Here is a 25,043-nt window from a genome sequence, read left to right as displayed (position 1 = left end):
GGAGGTCCCAGATGGTGCAGCTGGGAGACGTGTGCTCCGATGAGAGGGCCCTTAAAACTGGGGTCCCTCAAGGAGCCATTCTGTCTCCCATGCTATTTAACATTTACATGAAACCGCTGGGAGAGATCATCCGGAGACATGGGGCGCGGGGTTATCAGTACGCTGATGACACCCAAATAATCTTCTCTATGTCTCCGACTGATGCAGTGACTGAGGATGGCGTCTCTCCTCTCGTGGCCTGTCTGGAGTCAGTAATGGGCTGGATGAGGGAAAACCGACTCAAGCTGAATCCAGAGAAAACGGAGGTACTCGTGATAGGTTCCCCTGGTCCAGGAATGGCGGTGGTTCCACCTGTCCTGAACGGGGTCACGCTCCCTGTGAAGGACTCCGTGCGCAGTCTGGGGGTGCTTCTTGACTCGTCCCTTTGCCTGACTGCTCAGGTGAATGCGACGGTCAAGAGCACCTGTCATCAGCTTCGGCTTATTCGCCAGCTGCGCCCATACCTGGCCCAGAGGGACCTTGAAACTGTGGTACACGCCCTGGTAACCTTGAGACTGGATTTCTGCAATGTACTCTACATGGGGCAACCCTTATACCAAACCCGGAAGCTTCAAATGGTGCAGAACATGGCAGCCAGGCTGGTCACTGGTACGTCCAGGGCCAGCCATATAACGCCGGTATTAAAAGATCTCCTTTGGCTGCCCATCCGCTTCCGGGCGCAATATAAGGTGTTGGTGATGACCTATAAAGCCCTAAATAGCTTGGGCCCAGGATACCTGAAGGACCGCCTCTCCCCATACATTCCGCCCCGCACCCTCAGAACATCTGGGCAGCAACTACTTAGGGTTCCCGGGGTGAGGTTTGTCTCCACTACCAGGAGGACATTTTCCATCGCCGCCCCGGCCCTTTGGAACACGCTGCCCATAGAGCTCCGCTCAGCTACCTCCCTGGCCCAATTTAGACGGGACTTAAAGACCTTCCTGTTTGGGATTGCATTCCCTGAATAAGGTCCTATAGGCCTCCTTCCGCCGCACTGGCAACGGGACTGGCTAACCTGGGGCCTTTTGTTTTTATGTTTCATGTATTTGTTGTATGATTTTAATGTTTATTGTTTATTGTATTTTAATTGCTGTAAACCGCCCTGATCTGATGGAAGGGCGGTATATAAATAAAATTTTTATTATTTTATTTTAACAATTCTTGCCTTGCAGCAATGGATGCCTGCATGGGCAGGGAATTTTCTCTCTTTTTTTTTGGTGAGGTGGGCAGCATTTCAAGAGGAATGTCTCTTAGTCTTAGTACCTTCACAGTTATGGCTGTGAAAACATGAAAGAGGTTCTTCTCAGTGGCTGCCCCTAAACTTTGAAATTTCTTCCTTAGAAAGGCTAGAATGATTCCTCCCTTGCTTTCCTTCTCTTCAGCAAGACTTATTTTTTCCATTTTACAGTTTTTCAAGGCTGTGTCTCTACTTACATAAACAATCCAGTCTGATATCACTTAAACCACCCTGGCTTAGAGCTAGGGAATTCTGGGAATAGTAGTTTGTTGTTGCACAAGAGCTGTCTGACAGAGAAGGCTAAATGTCTCACAAAACAGAATCGCACACTCTCAGTCCCAGAAAACCCCATGATAGTTTGCCTTAGGGTCTCCATAAGTCAGAGATGTCTTGAAGGTACACAACAACAACAACAACAACAACAAGAACAACAACAAGCCACCTTGAATCCAAAACATGTGAAAAAGGCAAGTAAAGTTGATTATTATTACTACTGCTATTGCTATTAATATTACTATTATGATTGCTATAGGGATTGAAAGGTAGTGGGTACCAGTTGTGACTACATCTGTCACTTGAACCATTTTCATTTTTACATGTGAGACTAGAGAAACAGTTCTGTTAAATGAAAACCAATATTTTTAACGGTCAGGAACTGGTTTCTTCATTTGTGGAAAAACTTTCTACATGAAGTCTTCTTCACAGTTCAGAACAAATTGGTCAATAGATTGTGGGGTCAGGCTGTGAAGGGTAAGGCAAGGTTGCATCATTATAACATAGATTCTAACCTAGCCAGTTCACAAATGCAAAAGGGGACAGACTGAGATGGAAAAGACACAGGAGTTTATCAGACAAGGGAAATTGGAAGTATAATCCAATGGCAATCTGAACGCAATCATGGGGTTTAATGTTATTGCGTGATAGATTACCACATGCAATTTCGTACAATGGGAAGTCAGTCTGAATGCAATAATAAGGTTTGACGTTATTGCGTGATAGACTACCACATGCAATTTCAGGCAATGGCAAGTTATTTTCGGGGAATGGGAAGTCAGTTTAAACACAATTCGAATGCACGTAAATTGGCTGAACTAGCTAATTCATGCGAATGCGTTCTGGCCCCACTTTCTTTTCATTCGAAATTAAGAGAAATTCCTCCCATGTGATAAACTCCACAGAAGAGGACGGGGGCATCCAATTGATCCAGGAAGTTGGAGCAGCTTTCCTATTAAGGAAAAAGAAATACTGGTAGGAGAGTGATAATTTAATTTAAAGACAACTAAAGAGCAGTCTCAGCAAGGAACTATAAAAGTGCAAATAGGATCTGCAGCAAAATATTGCAGCACAAAGTGTTCCAGTTCAGGGTTCTATCCAGAAACCAATGAGCTTTCATTCCCCCCTCCTTTTCCATGATTATCTATGCTTCTCCCCAAAAGAAACTCAGGAATATGTGACCCCTATGTAAGTAGTAAAGGGTGGCACCTCTCGTCAAACTCATAAGCCCCGCCCACTGACAGGTGCCCCGCCCCGGAAGTCCCGCCTTAACAGGAAGTCCCGCCTTAACCGGATATCCGGCCTCCTGCCGGAAGTCCCGCCCTCCCCGGATATCCGGCCTTCTGCCGGAAGTCCTGCCCTCCCCGGATATCCGGCCACGCCCCCCGCTTGTGGCCCCACCCCAGCATGAAACCCCGCCTGTAGGTGGAGCGTCTGAAGGGACTCATGTGACCATGATGATTCAAAAGGGCCAATCAGAAGACTGTTTTAGCAACGCTACAGGAAGCCTTTGGGCAAGCCCAGACATGTTCAGGGAAGACAGCATGGAGTCAACCACCGCTATTCCAAGCTCTGGCGGTTTTTCCAGGCCATCTGCAGCAAGAAAAAAGCAACCTGCAAGGAAGGCCGCCCCTAGATTCACCTCTTTCCCCCCGCTACTGCCAGGACCTATGGGTTTTTCCAAACCCCCGGTACCCTTGCTTAAGGAAGGCTGGGCAGAATTTACGAAGCCTCTCTCGCTAACTCCTGCAGACCTGAAAACCCGTGCTGGTAAGAAAAAGACCACCGTGAAGGATTCCCCCGTGTTTGTTTTTTCAGCAGGCCAAGAGGCTGGGGCTAAAACCATGAGCTCGCCGGACGGGGGTATAGATGGCCTTGATAATGGATCTGACCTAGAGTGTGATTGCGGTTGTGATCTGAAAGCACTTTTCCCGAAGAGGGAAAGACCTCTGATTTCTGATCCAGAAGAGCTAGATGGCAGTGTGTTTAGTAAAGCAGCCCCACAGAAGATTGAGAGCTCGGTGGGAGAGCCTGACACAGCTGGATCGGCTAACCAATCACTCCTTGATGACCTGATGGAGGCTGCCTTGGGGGACAACTCTGAAAAGACAGATGCAGTTTATGACAGCTTACCGGTAAGAGTTTTTTGTATTGAGTGGCTGTTTTTTTTTAAAGAAAGAGAGAGGTGGGGGGTGCATTGCATGCAGAGGTTTTTTACTAAAAGATGTTTTAAATGTTTTTGCCAACAGGAGGCTGGTGTGCATGAAAGTGACGTGAAGAATCTTCAGTTCGGAAACTCTCAGAATGTAAACATATCCTGTGTTTCATGTGTTTCCTTCAAGCCTGAAGATTAGATATGCTCTGTGTAATTTGCAATAAAAATGGTTTGATCTATACCTGCGTGTTCATATTTACAGCAGCTGACAAAATGTCAGAACATGAAAAAATCCTAAAGAAAATATACTACGACCCTGAAGAAGTTGGAAGCTTTGGCGGTGTTCATCCCCTCTTTCTAGAGGCCAAAAAGCAGAACAAAACCATCCGGAAGGGGGAGGTTGTTGGATGGCTTTCCAAACAGGACAGTTATACACTACATAGGCCAGCCAGGGTCCGTTTTAAAAGAAACAAGACTGTTGTATCTAAAGTGGATTCTCAATGGCAGGCTGATTTAGTTGACATGCAACAATTTTCTAAGTATAATCGGGGTTACAAGTACATTTTAACCGTGATAGATATCCTTTCAAAATATGCCTGGGCTGTGGCTCTGAAGGATAAGTCAGGTAGAGAAGTGTCAGGAGCCTTTAATACTATTTTCTCAGAAAATAACAGAAAACCTGTTAAGTTACAGACAGATCGTGGCTCCGAGTTCTTAAACAAGCCTGTAAGTAGCCTTTTAAAACAACATGGGGTATATCACTTTGTCACCAATAATGAAGTTAAAGCTGCAGTTGTGGAGCGGTTTAACAGAACTTTAAAAACAAAAATGTGGAGGTACTTCACAGCCAATAACACCTTCACCTATATTGATGCCCTCCCATTGTTTATAAAAAGTTATAATCATAGTTTTCACCGTACTATCAAAGCAAGGCCTGTTGATGTCAATGATTCCAATGACCTAGCAGTGTGGAAAACAGTTTATGGGACCCCTGTCAAAAGAAAACAGGAAGTGCCAGTGCTCAGAAAAGGAGACCACGTTAGGATTTCTAAAAGCAAGGGAATATTTGCTAAGGGCTATGAACAGAATTTTACTACAGAGGTATTCATTGTGGACCATGTCATCAGAAAAGCAGAAAGGCCTGTGTTTCTTCTGAAAGATTATGATGGTGAAACTGTGGTTGGCAGCTTTTATCCTGAAGAATTACAAAAGATTAACACTGCAGAGGACCAGGTATACAGGATTGAGAAAATTCTAGCTACAAAAGGGAAGGGTAGAAAGAAGCATTACCTAGTGAAATGGCTAGGATGGCCAAGCAAATTCAACAGTTGGGTTCTTGCTTCTGAAGTTGGCAAACCTGTGTAATAGCTGCTGGTGAAGAGGTGGAACAATGGGGGATGGTAGCTTTTATGTTGTACTTCCAAGTAATGCCTGTGCAGATGTTTTTCCAGAGAACACGATCTCAAGTTTTACTATCTCTGTCGCAAGACCTCTGGAGCTTCCTGGGGAGTGGGAGGTAGGCCTGGCCGAGATACAGTACCCTCATAGTTGGAACACTGTAACTTCTGATGTGTGGTTTGAAATTGCAAACGGGAAAAGGCGGTGGCGTTACCTTCTACAACGGGGCTATTATTCAAGTATCCCTGAACTACTTGCACACATGAATAGCCTTATAAAAACACACAATGATCCCCCAGAAGTGGTTCTGCGGTATGACCAAGTGTCCAGAAAGGTTTGGCTTGAAACAGATGGCACATACACACTGATGGTTGGTGCAGAATTATCCTACATATTAGGGCTGTTTCCCAACCATCATGTCAAAATCCTGCCTTTCGCAGCAGACATCACTGGGGGTTTCACCAGTTTATATGTTTACACAGATATTGTGGAGCACCAGATAGTTGGGGACGTCTATGTGCCTTTGCTACGCTGCGTACCTGTGCAAGGACAGAATAATGAGCGTGTCAATATTTGTTATGACAAGCCTCACTACATTCCTGTAAGCAAGCACCATGTTGACACCATCACTGTTGAGATAAAGACAGATCAGAACAAAAAAGTCCCATTTCGCTTTGGAAAGGTGATTGTGAAGCTTCACTTCCGGCCCAGGAGAACTCTGCATCTTTAAAAAAAAAAAAAATGGTGATCGTAAAATCATATGGGGACCCAGCCCTTTACAGAAATTATTACAGAGCCCAGGCTGGAAATGGCCTTCCTGGATATCAGGGTGTCCCCCAAATGTATGGGGCAGGGCTTGGTGGGATTTTCAGAGGCCTTTTTCGAAAAGCTGTACCGCTTTTAAGAAGAGGCCTGGACATTATTAAACCTCACGCAAAAACAGCTTTTCGTAATATTGCCAAAGATGTTGCTGGCAAGGTGACTGAGGCAGTTCTAAATAGAGTGACACCTCCAAATCTGCAAGAAGGATCGGGCCTGATGTACATTAAAAGAAGGAAGGGGTTAAAAAGAAAAGCATCACAGGCGAGGCTGACAGGCCCTCCCCACCCCCTTAAAAGAAAAGTCCCACAAGAAAAGAAAACTCAGAAGCGGAGAGCTGTGCGAAAGCGACAGAGGGCTCTGGCTAAGAGGGACATCTTTTAAACCAGCATCATGGCCTTTATCCATTGTGGCTCTGAAGAGTGCACTAAATCTGAATTAGATTTATTCCACATTGGGCCTACTCAGACCAGTATTGAGAGAAGTGTGTTTATTGAGGTTCCCCCACTGACTGCTCTTACAGAATCTGCCCCACTTGACTTTTTCATTGCCGGGAATGGTGAGGACTATATGGATCTGAACAACACGCTCCTCTATTTGACCTGTAAAATAGTGAATGAAGATGGGTCAAACCTTGCAGAAGATGCCAAGGTAGGGCTGGTGAATTATCCAATAGCCTCCATTTTCAGTCAGGTTGATATTACTATAGCAGATCGTCTCGTCAGCCAGAGTAATAACTGTTATCCTTACCGATCATTCATTGAATCTGTGTTAAACTACAGCGATGACACTCTAGCAACTCAATTTTCTGCAGGCCTGTTTTATAAAGATACAGCTGGAGAGCATGAATCAGCTGAGCTGGATGGGGATAATGAAGGTTTTGTTAAAAGAGCAGCCCTGACGGCTGCAAGTAGAAAGATAGACTTGCTGGGCCATCTCCATGCTGACCTGTTTTTTCAAGAAAAGCTTTTGCTAAATGGCGTTGATGTGAAAATTAAACTCACCCGCAACAAAGATGCTTTCTGCTTAATGAGCGATGCTGCAGACAGGCAGTACAAACTGCAAATTCTATCAGCCTCCCTTTTTGTCAAAAAGGTGAGGGTGTCCCCTGGTGTCCGCCTGGGACACGCCGAAGGACTGTTGACTTCCAATGCCAAATATCCTGTGGATCGTGTGAGTATGAAAGTGTTCAGCATCCCGAGAGGCAGCCGCGTCTCTAATCAGGAGAACCTGTTTCTGGGACAATTACCTAAACAGGTGGTTATAGGCCTGGTGGACAATGATGCCTTTAGCGGTATTTACAACAAAAATCCGTTTAACTTTAAACATTATGATATTAATTTTGCGGCCCTTTACCTGGATGGAGAACAGAATCCAATGAAACCGTTTCAGCCCGATTTTCAAGAGGGAAACTGTGTGCGAGAGTATATGAGTTTGGTACAAACGGCGGGCAAGCATATGAAAGACAGGTCTCTTTTAATTAACCGTGAAGAATATGCAAGAGGTTACACACTTTTTGCATTTGACCTGACTCCAGATCAAGAAGGAGGTGACCACTACTCTTTGATTAAAACTGGAAACCTGAGGGCAGAGCTGCGTTTTGCCAGGCCCCTGCCAACCACTGTCAATATGGTTGTTTATGGAGTTTTTGACAATGTGATAGAAATAAATCAACGAAGAAATGTCTTGTTTGATTATATGTAACATGGATAGCCTGCAGTTAACCCGCATACTGACTTCTGACCCCTATACTCGGAAGAGCTTCTATGGAGTCTTCCCCTGTGACATGCTCCCCAGAAAGAAGCTGCTGCAAAGGCCCCTGAGCTTGGTCATAAACACCCATCCTCACAACCTTCCAGGAGAACATTGGCTTGCTATATACTTGACAGAAGAAAAAAATGGCGAATTTTTTGACTCCTACGGACACCCTCCAGACCACCCTCTGTTTCCTAAAACAATCATGAATTTTTTAAGAAAAAATGGCTACAAAACTGTGTTTCAGGGTCATCCAGTACAAGCCCCAGACTCTGTGGTTTGTGGATATCATTGTGTGTTTTTTCTGCAACAGCGCGGCAAGGGCCTGACATTTAAAAATATTCAAGACCTATATTCTCACAATTTGGAAAAAAACGATGAGATGGTTGTACAGTTTGTGAAAAAGAAGAAGAACTTGCCCGGGCTTGTCTCAGACATGTTCCAGACTACTCAGGGATGTGTATCCTGTAATGAATTTCACCACCGCATTTCCTAATAAACACACCCCCTCAGAGGGTTTTATTAAAACATAATCTGTGTCCTGGCTTTTATTTTCATTTTAAAAAAACACTCACAGACTATCAAATAGTTTAAAAAGAAGACTTTTATTTCTATTTCTTTTTCTAAAAAATAGCGGCGTTATAAAGTGAGCCAGGTACAAGCAGCATGCCGTTGTTTTTTAAAAGATCTGTGTGACAGTACAGGTGTAAGTGACAAAGAATCTTCAGGGTTCTTTAAACGGTTCAAAAGTTCTCTATTGGCAGTGTTACCCACCACAGAAGTTGGAGCGTTTATTTCAGCCATGGCCCTCAAAAAAACATCCCAGCCTTTGGGGAGGCGTTTGGTTGGTAAAGCATGAGGCTGTATTATACTTTTGACTAAGTCCAATATATTAGATCCAGTTACAGATTCTCCTTTATACACAAAGACGCCCTTGTCATCCCACGAAGAAACATTTTTGTTTTGACTCATTTTGTTTAGTAACAATCTTGCATTATTTTTGTACCTGACAGGCAGATTGTCCAACACTTCTTGAATCATGCCATCAGGGGAGTTCATCACAACTTCTTCAGAAGGGGATTCGGGTAGAAACAGATTTAAACTTTGTTTCTCTGCCTCCTTCTGTTTTACATGAGTTAGATATTTTTGGAGTAAAGCATCATAACGTCTGGCTTTCTCATATTCAGTTAAGTCGGTCCTACGTAGAATTGCCTGCATTTCAGTATCTAAGGAAGAGATTGCTGTAGTTCTGATGTTTTCATCTTTAGAAGCTGGGCCCTTTAATTGTTCTAGCTGATGGCTGGGGACCAAATACATTTTTTCAGCATATTCCATCACTGTTTAGTTAAAAGGCCTGTTATTAGAGGAACTGCGAAACTTAGCAGTGGCCCCAAAAAACCCCCAGACTGCTTCACAAGGTACTTCTTTTTTCTCAGGGACAATTTACTGTTACCCAGAGTTTTAATAAGGGTGCGTCTTTTTTTTAATACACGCACCTGCTGTGGGGATAAAGGAATGTTGCCTTTTAAAGTATTGAGGGCTATTTCTGAAATGGCTGCAACAAGGTCATCCGAAGCTGAACACAAAATGGCCTTTCTTTGACGAGGAGGCACTGTAATAAGCAGTTTTAAAAGTGCCAAGTTTCTCTTTACGCGACTGGACATGTTTCCCCATGGAGGAGCAGACAACAACAGAGCCCTGGATTGTTAAAACCGGGCCCTTTTGTGGTGGGAATGGTTTTTCTTCATTATATATACCACAGGCAAATCTGGAGGGAAAAGGCAAGTTCTTAGCCTGTAAGAATCAGGGGTGTTAGCATTCAGATCCAGCACTAAATACCCATGAGGTTTGTTTGTAGCATCAGCAAACACCTCCATGAAGAAATTGACATTTCCCGGATACATCTGTCGAGCCAAAGTAGCAATTTGTAATTTGTCCCGAGGATTTTTAAAGAGCACCATATATTTAGCGTTAAGGCTGATGGTCCGGCTACTTTTTCCTTTGCAAAAAATATTTTGGGTAATGAAAAATACACTCAGATTCCTATGATGTACAAATTGGGTGAAAACCCGCTCAAGATCTCTATTTTCAGAACCATGAATCATCAAATCATCTATAACCAAAAGATTTACTTTATTGGGGGGTAACAGTTCATCATCATCAAATTTATCAGGCATCCCCTGTACAAACTGAATAATAGGGTATTTACATTGGAGTTCTTTGTACAAATGTTGCCAACAACTGTAACACCAGACAATATTTTCAGGCATTTCTGAGAACACACTACCAGCATGATCCAGCATATTTTTTATAAAAAACGTCTTCCCACAGCCACTAGGTCCAGCGAGAATAGCTGAGAATGGGTGTTGCCAGCGTGTTTCCATTTTAGTAGCCATAAGGAAGTGTCCTAAATCCTTCAGTAATGACCCTTTTATCAAAAACAACTTTTTGTGTTTTTTTGAGATTTCTAGTGTGAAGTGTCCAATGCTGCTTATTTCTTACAATACCTGGCTGCTGTACCACAATTTCATGAGGTGTGGAACCTTTCTTGTCTGAGACGTAGGAGAATACCAGGTCTTTGAGACTGTCAAAATTAATTTTTTCACAGTTAGCGCTGTTCAATGTAATCCCCTTGACCTTCATGCAGGCTGTGCCGTTAGACAACTTATAACCGTAGGTCTTAGGCCCTGCTGACACAAACTCTGTAATGGTCTGATCTGCAGGAACCTCACTTGTGAGATCCCCGAGAAAATCTCCGAGAGGAGGGTCCCACTCTCCTTCCCGACTCACAAATATGACACTGTCTGTGTCATGGTACAAAACACGTCTCCCAAGCTTGTCTAAGAGTGCATAAAGTTCCAAACGTGCATAGGCCGTTGTAAAACAGGCAAGGAATTCGTTTTTTCTACCCGAGGTTGTCACCCGGTCGTCGGAATATTTCCAGGAGACACAAACAGCCTCATCGTCAACAAATTCAAACATTGAAACCTTGTAAGCATCAGAAAAAAGCAGCTGAAAGAATTCATCGGGGTCTCTCAACACCTGAGTGTGAGGGAGGTTTGTTCTCTGCCCAAACTTCCCCCACAAAGAATTTAAAAACAGCTTTGCAATCTGGCGCTTTGCAGGGTTCACAGCGATCTGATCTTTGCGCAAAAGCACCCCCTCCCTCATATGATATTCCTTTATATACTTGTTTTTGTCCTCATCGGTAACACACCAGTGAGGATAGCCTGAAGCTTCCTGCTTCTGTCGTAGGTGCATCTCGATGTATTTTGAAAACAACACAGAAGACCTGTGTGCAAAGTGCCATACCTCATAGATTTCCACAACCCTGTACCCCTTCTCTAGAGCCACATTTAACTCAATGGAGCACCACGTCCCCTTTAAGGCTCTTTGTTCATCTGTATGTTTGCACGGGTCCAACTGCCGCTGTTCTGCACAGGTTGAACACAGCACAAACATAAGTTTTCCAGAGATCCTGGAAGGCAAAACTGGAAAATAGAGTTTTCTGGGAGGAATAACTTTTGCCTTCACTATGCCAAAATAGTTTGTGACCGGTTCAAAGTCCTTATAAATGACTTTGGGATGCCCCAGAGGGTATTGTTTGGTTTTGTTAACATAAGGGTACAGGCTGGTGAAATCGTAGTATTTCACTGTCTCCCCACTTTTAGGTTTATAGTAGAGACAGATGGCATTTGTACGACCCCCAAAGAGAGCATCTCTGGGGTGTAGGGGTTCTGGAAGGCGGGATGAAGCAAGAAACGTTTGGAGTTTCACATCTGTTTTTACCATATTATCCCATTCGTGTTGCCAAATCGTTCTCAAATCAAAACCCCGGCTTTTGAGTTCAGCTGCTTTTTTCTGTGTGGAATTGTAGAGAAATTCATAAGATTTCCCCACCACAGGGTTTTTCTCCTGGGGAGGATAACACAGGACACATCCATGATAAAAGCAACCATTAAATTCAAAGGCTATTTTCCTATTACCTACAGCGGCATACCCGTCAAGAAAATAATCTCCAACTTTAACCTCTCCACCATTTAAGGCATGCTGAATCTCAAGCTTTTCCTCATGTTCAATATACAAAAGCCATTGAATAGACGGTGTGGAGTATCGCTTAAACTGATTGTGGTAATTTACAAAACTTGGAATTGCAATGGTGTTTTCTTGCAGAAACTTAAATCTATACATCGCAAGAGAGACACTTGCAAGGGTGGGGAATTGGAGGGGGTCTATAGCAAACCACTCCTCATATTCTTTTTTCCCTTTCTTCCCTTTCTTCCCTTTCTCCACTAACTTCTTTTCTTTTGTCAGTTCTACAATTTCATGCCTGTACTTGGTACAGGCCTCTACTAAAATTTCAACATCCTTTTTGCAGTAAAACACAAGCTCTTTCTGCATGTCAAAGATTTTATCCTGATTCTCTGAATACCATGCTAAAAAGGCTTCCTTTTCACCAGGCATCATATATTTTACACCAAAATCTTCAGCTGAGGGCATTGGGCCTACATAATCCCAATGCTCAGGTGTGTTAAAGTAATGGGGAAAATATCCCTTATAGCTCTCAAAGCCTAGAGCTTTGGGTAGTTTAGAGAGGGCCATAGGGAGGTGACTCAGGGAGTCAATAAATTTTATATTCAATTTTTCCACTGTAACAGAAATCAGTTTCCCACCCTGAGCGATAATTTTTACATCAAGTTTTTCTTTCACCAGCTGATTCAGCACCAGGTAACCATCATAACCCTTAGAGTTATGTGCTAAGAATGTGCAGTCAGAAAACTGGCGGTCTATAAATGTTGTAATAAAGTCAGATAAACATGTCTCCCCTTTAAATTCCCAACTTTTGCCAGCAAGGGGCCACTCATAATCTTCATCCTCATCATCGCTGTCATACTGCTTTTTAGCCCCTCTCTTATACCTCCGCTTTCTTTTGTTACCATTTTTAAAGCACTCTACAGTTTCCCCTGGAAATGCTTTTACAAAGCAGTAGTTAGGGACATGTACACCAGTTGCTTGGTGACACTCGAAATCGTAAAATAGATACTGTACAGAAACCTCAGGGGTTTTTAGGGGCTGCATGAAGCATTTATGTTCATCATCTTTTGTGATGAACCCCCAACAGACTGTGCACTGCCGGCCTTTACACTCTTCCTCATCATGGTAACTTTTCTGGTAATGCGAGCATTTAGGACAATAGCTCCTGCTTTCACAGCGTACCTTTCCCTCTGAGACCAGCTGCCTGTGTATTTTTAAGCACTCTTTAGACCTACAATTCAGCTTACAGTCAAAACACCTAGCCTGTTGATCTACCACAACCGCACAATCTTTTCTCAAGCAGAGGCGACAGAAATATAAGCAGGTGTGATTGTTATGGTTATATAGGCTCTGGCAAAATATGCAAAAATTTCGTACCCCGAATAAGGCTTTTACATTGATTACCCCATAGAAGTGTTCGTCATGCAGAAGCAGCGTGTATGTTTTTTGATATTGAGGGCCTTGGGTTTTAAACAGACTCCACCCCTTCTTAGAATAATGTGCCACATGAATATTAATTTTTAAGTGGTTTTCAGCATGTGAAATATCACTTAAGGTCACTTTTTTCTGATCAGACCAGCCAAGCTCCTTATACAGTTGCCTGGCTGCTGTCAGCAGTTTTGCATCTGTGGGAATCTTTTCACTCATGACAGCAATCAGGCCACCGCCAAAACAGAGGTTAGTGCCTGTATAATTTAAATCAACCAAATGTTTTCTTTTTCTGGCAACTATTTCACTAGAGGGGATGGAGCCTATTGATCTATGCCCTCCGCCCCCTGGGGGTTTCACAATCGTAATTATGAGACGAAAACTGGAATGGGCACAGATTTCCATGTTGCTTTGCAACAGGTTACTCAACTGTGATAGAAAATCCTCAGCATTTAAAAGGTCCTTACTTTTTTTAACAGAATACAGAGGATTTCTTAGGCCATCAGCCTCCAGTCTAATTTGAACACAATCTCCCAGACTAATTCGCTGGTTAAGATCGTCTAGAATATTTTGTATTGAGTTGTGTAATGCGTGTATAGCTTGCGTGTACGATGTTACATGCTCTAAGTTTCTGAATCGGAACTCCTCACCGATACGCACTGTACGATACAACCTGTGGGTCCACTGCCATGAGCGTACACGCTCTGCATACACGGCAGGGGGGCCCTCATCATCTGGGGAGCCTGGGATGTTTGCAGGTAGGGGCTGGCTCTCATCCCTGGATGATTCAGAAGACTCCAAATCATTCTGAGGTTCTGCACTGGAATAAGAAGGCTGGTTATTATCAGAAACAGAGTCACAGGGGTTTTGGTTCTCAGCCCTGGATGGGTCAGAGGCCACGGAAGAAGGGGTGCTGGAACAAGAAGGCTGGTTATTATCAACACTATGTTTAGTGTTTTTTACCAGGCTCCTCGAGTTCAGGCCCCCTTTACATTTCCTATTATTTTTCCGAGTGTGGAGTACTTTTTTTGATCTGTTAATCAGGGTGGTTACTCTTCTTCTCCAGTACAGTTTACCATTGGCAGGTTTCTTCCAGTACCCCGCCACCCTGCACCATTTACCATTCCGGCCTTTCTTGATCCTTGGTTGTAGTTTACCTCTGCCTATCTGCCGATGTTCAAGGGACCTGTCCACCATGTACTCGTTATATTTTTTAATACTCTCGTAAAAAGCATCCATATGAGCTTGTGTTACTGGATTGTCCCACATATAATTCAAATGGGCTTCATAGCCCTTGGCCCGTCTAAGGATCGCGCAACCTTTCGCTACCATTTTCTGCATCTCCACAAAGCAGGCCGATAACGTTGCAGCTTTCTTTCTGCGGGCTTCAAAGCGTTGTAAGAGATTTCCGTCAATCACCATCACCTGCTCATTATTTTTTTGCTTCTTAGAAGCCTGGGGTGTAGCATCGTGGGGTTCTTCTCTGTTACGTTTCAGAGATTTGTCTAAAAGCAAACAAAATAAGAAGTATTATAGCTCACTCACTCACTCATTACCCCCCCAGCCCTTAAATACCACAACACACACACACACACACACACACACACTGTACCTCCACTTTTATTTGTTGTCACTGGAGTTTCAGGTGCCGCATTGCCTTCGTGGCTGCCTTCAGCAAACATCAATTCTGTAAAGAAAAGACACTAATTTCAGAAAGAACAAACCCACAAAATAACACATTTAATGTTGTTAGCCCCCACCTCTAAATTATTTTTTTTTGACCCACAAAGCAGTGCTAATATTGTTAAGCACAAATTTTACCTAATTCTTCATCTGTTGGGTGTGTCAGGTTTGGGGCCTGTGTTTTAGCCAGCCCTCCTGTGCCCTGTGCAGTCTCCTCTGAAGGAACGTTTTGGACCTGTTTTTCCATGGCTTGCAGGGGCTATGAAGTACCAGCTGTGCCTGATGAACACAAACATGTTGAGACATGCCCACTAAACCCACCCCTCGCATATCAGAAAACCCCACAGAATTATACTGTTGAGACTGAGCTGCCACATTTCTGCTTCTGACAAGAAATGGAGAGGCAGACATTCAGCATTGTTCATGTTTACTTAAATCTAGTATGTGACCAAGTTCCAGATGAACAAATAGATGAAAAAATATACCACACTTTACAAAAATTGGCCAATTCAACTCAGAAGCACGTGGAAGAAAAAATGGAACCCTTAATAACACAGTTGGAAATTCCAAATATTTCTCGTGCTTGTGAAATAATCCATTTAGTTATGAGGTCTCAATTTTCTGATGGAAAAATCAACTGGGGAAGAATTGTGATGACTCTCTTATTTGGAGGTTTTATTGCCAAAAAGCTGAAGACCAGAGGTGTGCCTCTCACAACAGGAAATGTACAGCAAATTACCAATTGCATTGCCGGCTATTTGATAATGGAGAAACACATCTGGATGAAGGAAAATGGCAGCTGAGTAAGTTTAACACATATTCTTTAGGAAACCCTATGGAACCAGTGATCAATTGAGAAAAATGTGTTGCCCTAACAGTTTTTTTCTTTTCATTATTTCAGGAAAACGGCTTAATAATGACGCATGAAGTTACACCCAGAAATATGAGAACAGCTGTTTTTAACCGTCTGTACAATATTTTATATCTAAAGTGGTTGTTATTTCCGGCATAAGCTCTTGTATGCTAATGTCCTATAACAAAGCTATCCACCCAATAAAATCTTTTGAAATTACCTAGTCACCATCAATTCCTAACCCCTACACACACAAAGCAATGCTCAAAGCAATGGTAGTTAACAGGCTTATTTAAGAAAAACTGGCAAAAAAAAAAGTTTTAAACAGAATAAAAAGATTTCCAAATGGGCACTTATTTGAGAAAAAACAAAAAAAGAGCTTTTAAAACAGGCACATTAGACAATTTAAAACCTAAAAAAGACCTTTTTGGGGGAAAATGGCAAAAAGAAGTTTTCCAAATAGGCTTATTTAACAATTAAATGAACTTTTAGCACCAACAAGCCAAAAGTTAACAATACAAAAGGCTGTAACTCTGCTGCGTATGAGTAATCAGCTCTTGACCATAAACCCATTAACACCTCTGGAGCTTTGTTTTCTACCCCCATCAAATCTTCCCACAAAGTCTCCAGAATACTCTTAAAAAAAAAAAAGCTTATAAAGCATTTTAAACCTTGTTTCACAAAAAGAGAGCTTTTTAAAATAATATTTGACAAAAATTTTTAAAAATGTACCAAGCACATGTTTTGCATGTGGAAACAGGGGCCAGACTTTTTAATACACATCTTTCTTAATCCCATCAAACATACCCAGCAGTAAGCAAAGCAAAGCTTTTTAAAAAAGGCTTCTAAAGCATTTTAAACCTTGTTTCATAAATACCAAAAAGAGCTTTGTTAAAAATATATATTTAACAAAAAAAAAAAATTTAAAACAGTGCTGAGCACATGTTTCCAAGTGAAACCATTTGCCAGACATTTTAAAAACCCGTATATCCTAATCCACACATTTCTACTCTCAGTAAGCTTTGAAAAGTATTTTTTAAAAAGGCTTCTAAAACATTTGTAGCACATGTAAAATTTCTTTCTAACAGAACTACATGCTAACAATTAAAAACATTTAACAGGAAAATGCATAAATACCAATGTTTTTATGGCCCAAAGCCCCAGATTTTAGATGAAGTCCATGGAAAAAGAGAAAGCCGCATGTTATGCTTGTAATTTTAAAGCTGCTCAGTTTTCCCCCCCAAATTAATGGACATTCATCAAATATTTATTCTTTAGTGAGGGAAAAGGCCCACAACAGCCCATTTTGAATAAAGTTTAAAAATGGGGAAAAGGCAATAGTTATAAAGGCCTTCTTTTAAAAAACAATGCTATGGAATATACAGGAAAAAACTTACCAAGAACCACAGAGTCTCACAGGTATGGCAGCCAGAAAAGGACAGACCCCCTTCTCTGCAGAACTTTTATACGTCAGGTAACCAGTCTGTGATTGGCTCTTGAGACTTGCCCCCACCCACCCCTAAGAAAAAGGCTAGGTTGGATCTATCCCCCCTCCCCCAAAAGGTGGTCCTTGGAGGTGGATCTATGACCCAAAGGTGGTCCTTGGGGGTGGATCTATGTCCCTCCACCCCCCCTAAGGTGGTCCTTGGGGGTGGATCTATGACCCAAAGGTGGTCCTTGGGGGTGGATCTATGTCCCTCCATCCCCCTAAGGTGGCCCCCCACCCCTAAGGTGTACATGTTGCAGGGCACATAGCCATGTGGTAAGCCACCCCCCTCCCCTTTTCTCTTTTTAAAAAACTTTTTGCAGAGGGCCCCACCAGGGAAATATAGTGTCTGTTTAAAACTTCAACCATGCTTTTTGTTTCTGTGTTTAGGAGACATTGGGAGGGGGCCTTGGGGGGTTGCAAAAAATGATTTTCAACCCTCTACATTATTTAAGAGCCACCCTGATTTCTGCTTTTTGTTTGAAGTGGGGGGGGGGGGGTTGGAGAGGTAGCTGTACAGCTTAATTGTAAGAATCTCTCCTTTGCTTTATTTCTGTTTTTAGGCTAAGGAGGGTCAGGAAGTTTGGAGGGTTTCTGTAAGAAGGCTTCCCCCCACCCCCTCTTCATTGTTTAATTTAAAGAGCCATCTCCACCCTCCACCCCTCCATTTTGTATCCCCCACACCACCAAAGCCTCATGTTTTCTAGGGAGATTGAGTGGTGCATGAATACTGATACCCCCCCCCCCCCCATTGTAAATACTCATTATGAGCCAGCTCTAGAGTAGTCACTTTTTTGAAAAGAAAATCACAAACACCTTTTTAAAATAAACTCTTTTTTATTTTATAACCTTTTAACAAACATTTTTAAAAAAATATCAAAGCAGCCAACAGTTTTCAAACAAACTTCTAGTCAGTCTTTATGGATCAGATGGTCTGTTAATAGTTGTTAGAAATGTTTTATAAGATCTATTTTTAATCACTTTTAACACATGCTCCAAAATAGGCTTATCCCTGGGTTTCAAAATGTTATTTAATTCCTTCAGTGAATTTTCAGATCTCTCTACTTTAGTTACAAGTTGCAAGATTTGGTCTACAGTCTCATTTGTTATCAATAGGCCATTGAAACTGTAAGCTACAAGAATATATACGTGTAACACGTTTTTAAAATCTATTTGCCCACATAACCAGCTCAGTTTTCTACACAGATAACGTTTTGACCACAACAGACAGTCATGGGAATTTTGAGCAGGGGCAGAGATTACACAGCCAACACAGGATTCATAGCGATATTGCTGCAAACAATGGGTGATGATTCCATAACACACAGCTCTGATTGTTGACCGCATGAGAACTTTCAATTCTCTGGGAGAAAAATTTAATGGTTCTTTTGGAACATCTAGTCCAAGAATTTCAGCCATGACCACAGGGCTAGGTTGAGCTGTAGACATCTCGACGAAATCCTAAAAAAGAAAAAAGATAGATTACCTTTAAAATGCATTTTTAAAACACACACACTTAATACCAAAATCCCCTTCTAAAAGATGACTTACTGGAATATCATTCCAGCCAATGCTTGCAAACCTCCACAGAGCTATAGGTAATGTGTTGCCTCCACATGCTTCAGCACACTTCTCTGCAGAACTGCTACTGGCCTGAGGTTGCTAAAATATAAAGAAAATAGTCTTTTTTTTTTTTTTTAGAGGAGAGGTGGGGAGCCGACTTTGTAAGGCTAGTCAAAACCCTTTAAAAATAAAAAAAAAACCACTTTTTTACCTGCATTACAGCTGGTTCTGCTGAAACGGCATCCACCAGGCGGTTCCATGCTTTGCAAATCTCATCAGCTTCTTCGCTAGCCAGGTCAGCATAGGTAGAAAGCCCATCATCTGAACTATTGCTAGGATAACGCTTTCTGCTTTTTGGCTTCACATCCCCTGTTTCTTGCTCTGTAGAGTTTGCAGAAGTAGTGGGGGCCTCCATGTTGTCTTCTCTGAACATGTCTGGGCTTGCCCAAAGGCTTCCTGTAGCGTTGCTAAAACCGTCTTCTGATTGGCCCTTTTGAATCATCATGGTCACATGAGTCCCTTCAGACGCTCCACCTACAGGCGGGGTTTCATGCTGGGGTGGGGCCACAAGCGGGGGGCGTGGCCGGATATCCGGGGAGGGCAGGACTTCCGGCAGAAGGCCGGATATCCGGGGAGGGCGGGACTTCCGGCAGGAGGCCGGATATCCGGTTAAGGCGGGACTTCCTGTTAAGGCGGGACTTCCGGGGCGGGGCACCTGTCAGTGGGCGGGGCTTATGAGTTTGACGAGAGGTGCCACCCTTTACTACTTATGTATGCTCATTCTTCATGTGGCTGTTGGGAAGAGGGTATTTCCCCTTCAACATATTTCTGTATATCTACAAACCTAAAAATTTGCTTAACTGTGAAGTCAAAGACTTTCATGGCCGGCATCCATAGTTTTTGTGGGTTTTTTGGGTTATGTGGCCATGTTCTAGAAGAGTTAATTCCTGACGTTTCACCAGCATCTGTGGCTGGCATCTTCAGAGAATTCTCTGAAGATGCCAGCCACAGATGCTGGCGAAACATCAGGAATTAACTCTTCTAGAACATGGCCACATAGCCTGAAAAACCCACAAAAAATTATAGATTTGCTTAACTATTTCCAGTAACATGGATTTCTCTAGCCTTCTACCTGCAGCCAGTTCTGCCCCATTCCTATGCTTCCCTTTTCATTACCAGTCTTGGCAATCTTGTGTTTCTGTCAAATTCAGCAAGAACCAAGTTCAAAAGCTCAGGCTCCAATAGTTAACACTCTGGATCCATTCCAGAGACATCCATTGTCAGAACAAAGCAGCAAGTATTAACATTGCCTAATGAAACTACACATAATTTCAAACTCATGGTGGCCTCGGTTCTCATACATTACAACTAGTAAACACATTTGCCCCTCTTGTTCCTGCTCCCGCACCACCCCTTCTTTGTTATTGATGCTTGATTCTTTTCATGGGAACAACCTTGAACAGGTTTGAATCACGCCTGCCTCCTCTTCACAAGTTATCTCACCATTTGTTGCTGAAATCACCATGTCTCTTCAGTAGCTGTTTCTACTGTATAATCCATCACATCAAGTTCCCAATATTTTATGGCAGGAAAGATGCATTTGCCACTTTTGATAGTTTCAATTTTTTCAGCACAAACTTTAAAACACTGACGGCTCTAGGGCAGAGGTGGACAAATTGTGGCCCATAGTCTGAATGCGGCCCATGGAACTCACTTATGTGGCTCCTGAAATCCCACTATCTGTCCCTAAAGCCCTTAAATTCCTTGATTTTTAATTCTTTGTACCATGATTTTTAGGCAGTTTTTGCCTCCAAACAATGCAGAAAACCTTTCTAAGTCTGCAGGAATAATCCAGTTTGACACTTGCCATTGCCTTCCCCTGAGACTAAGAGCATGTGACTCATCCAAAGTCACCCAGTGGGTTTCATGGCCAGGCTGAGAATTGAACCTTGGTGTCCAGATCCAATAACATCCAAACAATGATACCTTTATTAGGACAAAAAAATATATGCACAATTACATGTTGTGCATTTTTGGTTGGTCATATAAAGGTATCATTCTTTGGATGTTATTGGATTTTCTTTATCCACAAATTTGCTTTATCCACAAATTCAATCATCCATGGTGTGTGTGTGAGTGTATATATATATATATATATATATATATATATATATAATTCCAACAATCAAGCCTTAATTTTGCCATTTTATATAAAGGACACCATTTGACTATGCCACTGTATTTAATGGGACTTGAGCTTTTAGTATCCATGGCGGTCTTGGAACCAAACTCCAGTGCATACCAAGGGCCAACTGCCTTCATTAGGGACTATATAAATTCATAAAAAGGCAAGATGTAAATATATGGCATCACATTACATTGAATTATAATTACACTGGTTCATTTTCTATGCTTTATTTAAAATCAAAGTCTCTAGACTAATCCCTATAGGAATTTGAAAGTAGGACACACTGTCCACAGTATGGCACTGTTGCTCTGCACAATGTTTCATATAATATTGTTGAAATATGTTGAACAGTTGCAATCTACTGTGTGCCTGGATGTCTGCTTACATCCATCTAAGTGGGGGCCATAATTCATGTTATTGTATTTCTACAGTATCATTGGATAATTATAGCACAGCTGTCACTGGAAAGTGCGACCATCAGTGTTGAACTCTTTTGAGATCTCAGGGAATCTGGCCAGCCGAACATCTCTGCTCTTGCAAATGCTTCATCCTTTCTCTCAAACCCATTGGAATAACCATTCATCTGGCTCCAGAAAGCTTTTCCCCCTGAAATTTAGCAGTGCTTTTTTTAAAAAAAATGAGAATAGACTTTCTCTTCTTCTTGCTATTTTTTGAAAACAAATACACTTGCAATGAAATGCTTGTATGCATTATTTAAGTGGGAGAAAATTTCTTTCAGATTAACCAGAAAGATTATTATTTGAAACATATTGACACCCACATTTGTTTATTCTAACTTAGTGTATACAAGTCCTCCCTTCATCCTCCATCTTGAGGGAGAAAGAGGCAGGCTAGCACCACCAGGCCTGCCTGGAAGAAGAAGAGCCCTCCCTCCGGTCCATCTGCCTTGGTTCAGGCCTCAGAGGGAGAGAAGAATGCTGGACCTGATCCCCTCCCCCTCACCATTCCTTTCTTCTTTTGTGTTGTGTCTTTTAGATTGTAAGCCTGAGGGCAGGGAACCGTCTGTTATCCCCTCTGTTGTAAACTGCTCGGATTCCCAGTGATTGGGCGGTATATAAATAAATCCTATTATTATTATAACTTTCAGAGCCACTGCTTTCAGTCTCTCACACAGCAGTTAGAATTTAACCTTACCCTCTCCAAGTAGGTGTCATGAACACTCAACAATAAGACACTAAGGAAGACCAATAAAACAAATTTCAAGCTGTCCATCCCATCACACTACCTGAACAGTTAAAATTCCACAATGATTAAAATGGTCTTCATTTGATGATGCCTAAAAAATGTTAGTGTAGGTGATAGATGAGATTCTCTTGGGAAAGGACTCCAGAGGTGAGGAACAACCATGGAAAACCCACTCCCTCTCTCTCTTGGTGGCTGGTCACCATACCTCAGAAGGTGAGGACATCTAGTAGGGACCCCTGGGGAAAGCATCAGTGGAGGCCAGTACCATTGATGGACCGATTTATGACAGTGGCAGGGGCGAGAAAGTCCCAACAATGGCTTGAAGATGTCCTTCAGTGACAGTTCCACACTGTAACAACAGAATGTGGGTGAATATGAGTGGTTTTGTTACATCTTTGTTAGAACTATTGATCTATTTAGAAGCAAAGGGTCCACAGCTTGGAAAATGTCCTTTTCTGGATTCCACCTCCAAGAATCCTCCCACAAGAATGGGTGCTGGCCGTGCAAACTGGGATTTTTTGAGGTTGTGGTCCAAAAAAGGGAACTTTCCCTAGCTTGGGTTGCTAGGCAGTCCTTGCAAAGGTACTGTAGTTCACCAGTCAACAGTGTGCTTTGTATATTAAGGCATTGCCTTGTAGCTCTAATTCAGATGTTCTGATAAGGGGCAGTGGGAAAGACCTTTCTTTGTTCTCTAGCTAAGAACTGCTTCCAGTCAGAGAAAGTAAGAATGGACTGTATGCTGATAACTAGTCCAACCTGATATGAAGCTGATTCCTACGTCCAAATTCATTATTCTTACTGTGTCTCAGTCCATTAAAACTGAGGAGGTGTCCCTCATCACCCCCTACCATCCATTTTTGCAACAGTCAAAAGGATTGAAAAGACCTGTTTTGCAACAGTCAAAAGGTTTTGAAGCGATAGCCCATAAAACCTGTCATAATTGGCTACACTGCATAGTACAGCTGAGATTTATAGACCAAAGTATATGGAGAAGACCAGCTTCTCTGGACTTCAAGCAGCTACATAGGTGCACAGTATTCACTGGTTGTTTCCAAAGAGCATCTATGCTTAAGCACTATGTTTTCATGCAGGGGTTCCAAACCCATGGAATGTGTAGAGGCTAGTAGTGATTCCCCTTGAAGACGTTATTGTCATTCAGGAAATCTGTGGAAAATATTTCTCTAGCTGCTGACAGGGAAAGACAAAATCACCTTTTGAAAGTGGGACTTTCAGTGCATGAGAAGAAAAAAATTGGTTTGTCAAACCACTACTCAAACTGTATTACTTCTGCAGTGGTGAAGCAGCCCTAGACAATATTACACAAATACATTTGTGGGCACGGGTAAGTGAATCCGTGGTTGCCGAATTCACAAATATAAGGGTCATACTGTAATTAATTGTAATTGGCTTCCACATTAGTGGGGCGATGAGTCTGCTTGAGGTTTCAGCCCAGACTTTAAAGACACTGTAAAGGGTACTGTAAAAGATACCCAAATAGGTTCATCCTCTTCCATAAATTCTTTAAAGTTTGGATAAAGTCCAATACAGATTCATTGTCCCACTGAGATGGAAGGCACAAGCCATCACTTCATAGAAGGGTCCCTCAAAAAGGGGGAGCAGGTGGTTTGTTGAATTTAAGAATTTAAGAATGGCTGAATCTATGAAGTGGATTTGTGTCAATATTAAATAGCATGGAAACTATTTAATAATAATAATAATAATTTGTTTTATTTATATACCGCTATTCCAAAGATCATAGCAGTGAACAGCAAGTAAGCTAATTAGCAAGTAAGCTAATTTGCCCCCAACAGTCTGGGTACTCATTTTAGCGACCTCGGAAGGATGCAAGCCTGAGTCGAGCTTGGGCCCTTTTGCTGGTCTTGAACTCGCAACCTTGTGGTTTTGAGTGAATGGCTGCAGTACTGCGCCACCAGGCCGCTTCTGCCCACTCCTCCCTTCCAATGCTAGGATTTCACCCCCACCCTCTTCTTCTCTTCTGTGAGAATTTGAATGGCAGAGCATGACACAAAGTGGGGGAGGTCTTATCCACCACCACCTACACACAAAATGCTCTCCCCTTGTGTTCTCTTTTGTTTTTCAAAGCAAAGCTGTGGGCAAAGATGGGGGGGAATCACCCTAACAAAGGAAATAGCCTCTGGTAAAACCCAGTATGAATGGTAGCTTTTCTTATGCAAAATACGCAAATCCTGGCCATCGAATTGTCAGCTGAAAGGTCTCGTCTCTTCACTTCATTTGGAAATGATTAAAAATCAAAATTCTTACTCACTGATTGAGAAGCGCTCAGAATTTCTTCTCTTTAAAATGCTTTCGAAATTTTCGAATAATAGGTATTTCTACCAGTTTTCGAATTTTGAAGAATATTCTTTACATCATGAAGTTTGACACAGCTTTAATGGCGATGGTTCAATGCAATGGCATCCTGGGATCTGTAGTTTTGTGAGCTATTTAGTCTTTTCTGTCAGAGTGCTCTGGTACCACTACAAATCCAAAGATTCCAAGGCTCCATGGCAGTTAAAGCAGTGTCAAACTGCATTAATTCTGCAGTGTAGGTGCAGCCTAGGTCAAAAGACTTCTGACTGAACTGCAAGTAACCTTTTTTCTGAGTCCCTCTTAAATAAGGCACATATTAATTTCACTGTAAGTTTATTTGTGTTCGGAAAGGGAGAAGAGGAAGGGAAAGCATATTTTTTGAAGCAACGTTGTCTAATTTTTGTTCAGTGGAAAAATTATTTTTTTTGAAAGAGAGAGAAAGAGAGAAAGAGAAATGGGCGGTGATTCCAATGGCTGTGAAGCTGATGAAGGCTTTGCAGGATCAGAGACCTTCTGCTGGCCATGTTCCACAAGATCTCAAAGGAGGTAGCCAGTGGTCCTCTCACTTTCCAAGGAGTTCATGCCATTACTTTC

The 25,043-nt window shown here is 42.3% G+C and overlaps 2 protein-coding genes across 2 annotated transcripts; one reads left to right on the top strand and one right to left on the bottom strand.

The window, feature by feature from the left end:
• The first annotated feature begins 3,393 nt into the window (after positions 1-3,393).
• On the top strand, positions 3,394-7,625 carry LOC149310402 (uncharacterized protein F54H12.2-like). Its single transcript, XM_089528399.1, has 2 exons — positions 3,394-3,684; positions 6,390-7,625. The coding sequence occupies exons 1-2, from the start codon at positions 3,394-3,396 to the stop codon at positions 7,623-7,625; spliced, it is 1,527 nt and encodes a 508-aa protein (XP_089384525.1).
• Positions 7,626-17,997: 10,372 nt separating this feature from the next.
• LOC149310401 (uncharacterized) lies at positions 17,998-20,249 on the bottom strand. Its single transcript, XM_089528389.1, has 4 exons — positions 20,228-20,249; positions 18,936-19,408; positions 18,713-18,823; positions 17,998-18,622 (listed from the first exon to the last, which is right to left on the bottom strand). The coding sequence occupies exons 1-4, from the start codon at positions 20,247-20,249 to the stop codon at positions 18,080-18,082; spliced, it is 1,149 nt and encodes a 382-aa protein (XP_089384515.1). The 3' UTR covers positions 17,998-18,079.
• Between the last annotated feature and the right edge of the window lie 4,794 nt (positions 20,250-25,043).

The sequence above is a fragment of the Sceloporus occidentalis genome, unplaced genomic scaffold (genome assembly GCF_023333645.1).
Source record: "Sceloporus occidentalis isolate IW3139 unplaced genomic scaffold, rSceOcc1.0.p SCAF_6, whole genome shotgun sequence".
NCBI lineage: Eukaryota > Metazoa > Chordata > Lepidosauria > Squamata > Phrynosomatidae > Sceloporus > Sceloporus occidentalis.
This window is presented reverse-complemented; position numbering and strand designations above follow the sequence as displayed.

Excerpts from the sequence above, each read along its gene's own strand:
- LOC149310402 (XM_089528399.1), top strand. The coding sequence starts at position 3,394 with ATGAGCTCGCCGGACGGGGGTATAGATGGCCTTGATAATGGATCTGAC. Across the intron at positions 3,685-6,389 it reads CAGTTTATGACAGCTTACCG|ACCAGTATTGAGAGAAGTGT; the intron begins GTAAGAGTTTTT and ends GGGCCTACTCAG.
- LOC149310401 (XM_089528389.1), bottom strand. The coding sequence starts at position 20,249 with ATGGTGATTTCAGCAACAAATG. Across the intron at positions 18,824-18,935 it reads CAGAACCAGCTGTAATGCAG|CAACCTCAGGCCAGTAGCAG; the intron begins GTAAAAAAGTGG and ends TTTATATTTTAG. Across the intron at positions 18,623-18,712 it reads TTGGCTGGAATGATATTCCA|GATTTCGTCGAGATGTCTAC; the intron begins GTAAGTCATCTT and ends TTTCTTTTTTAG.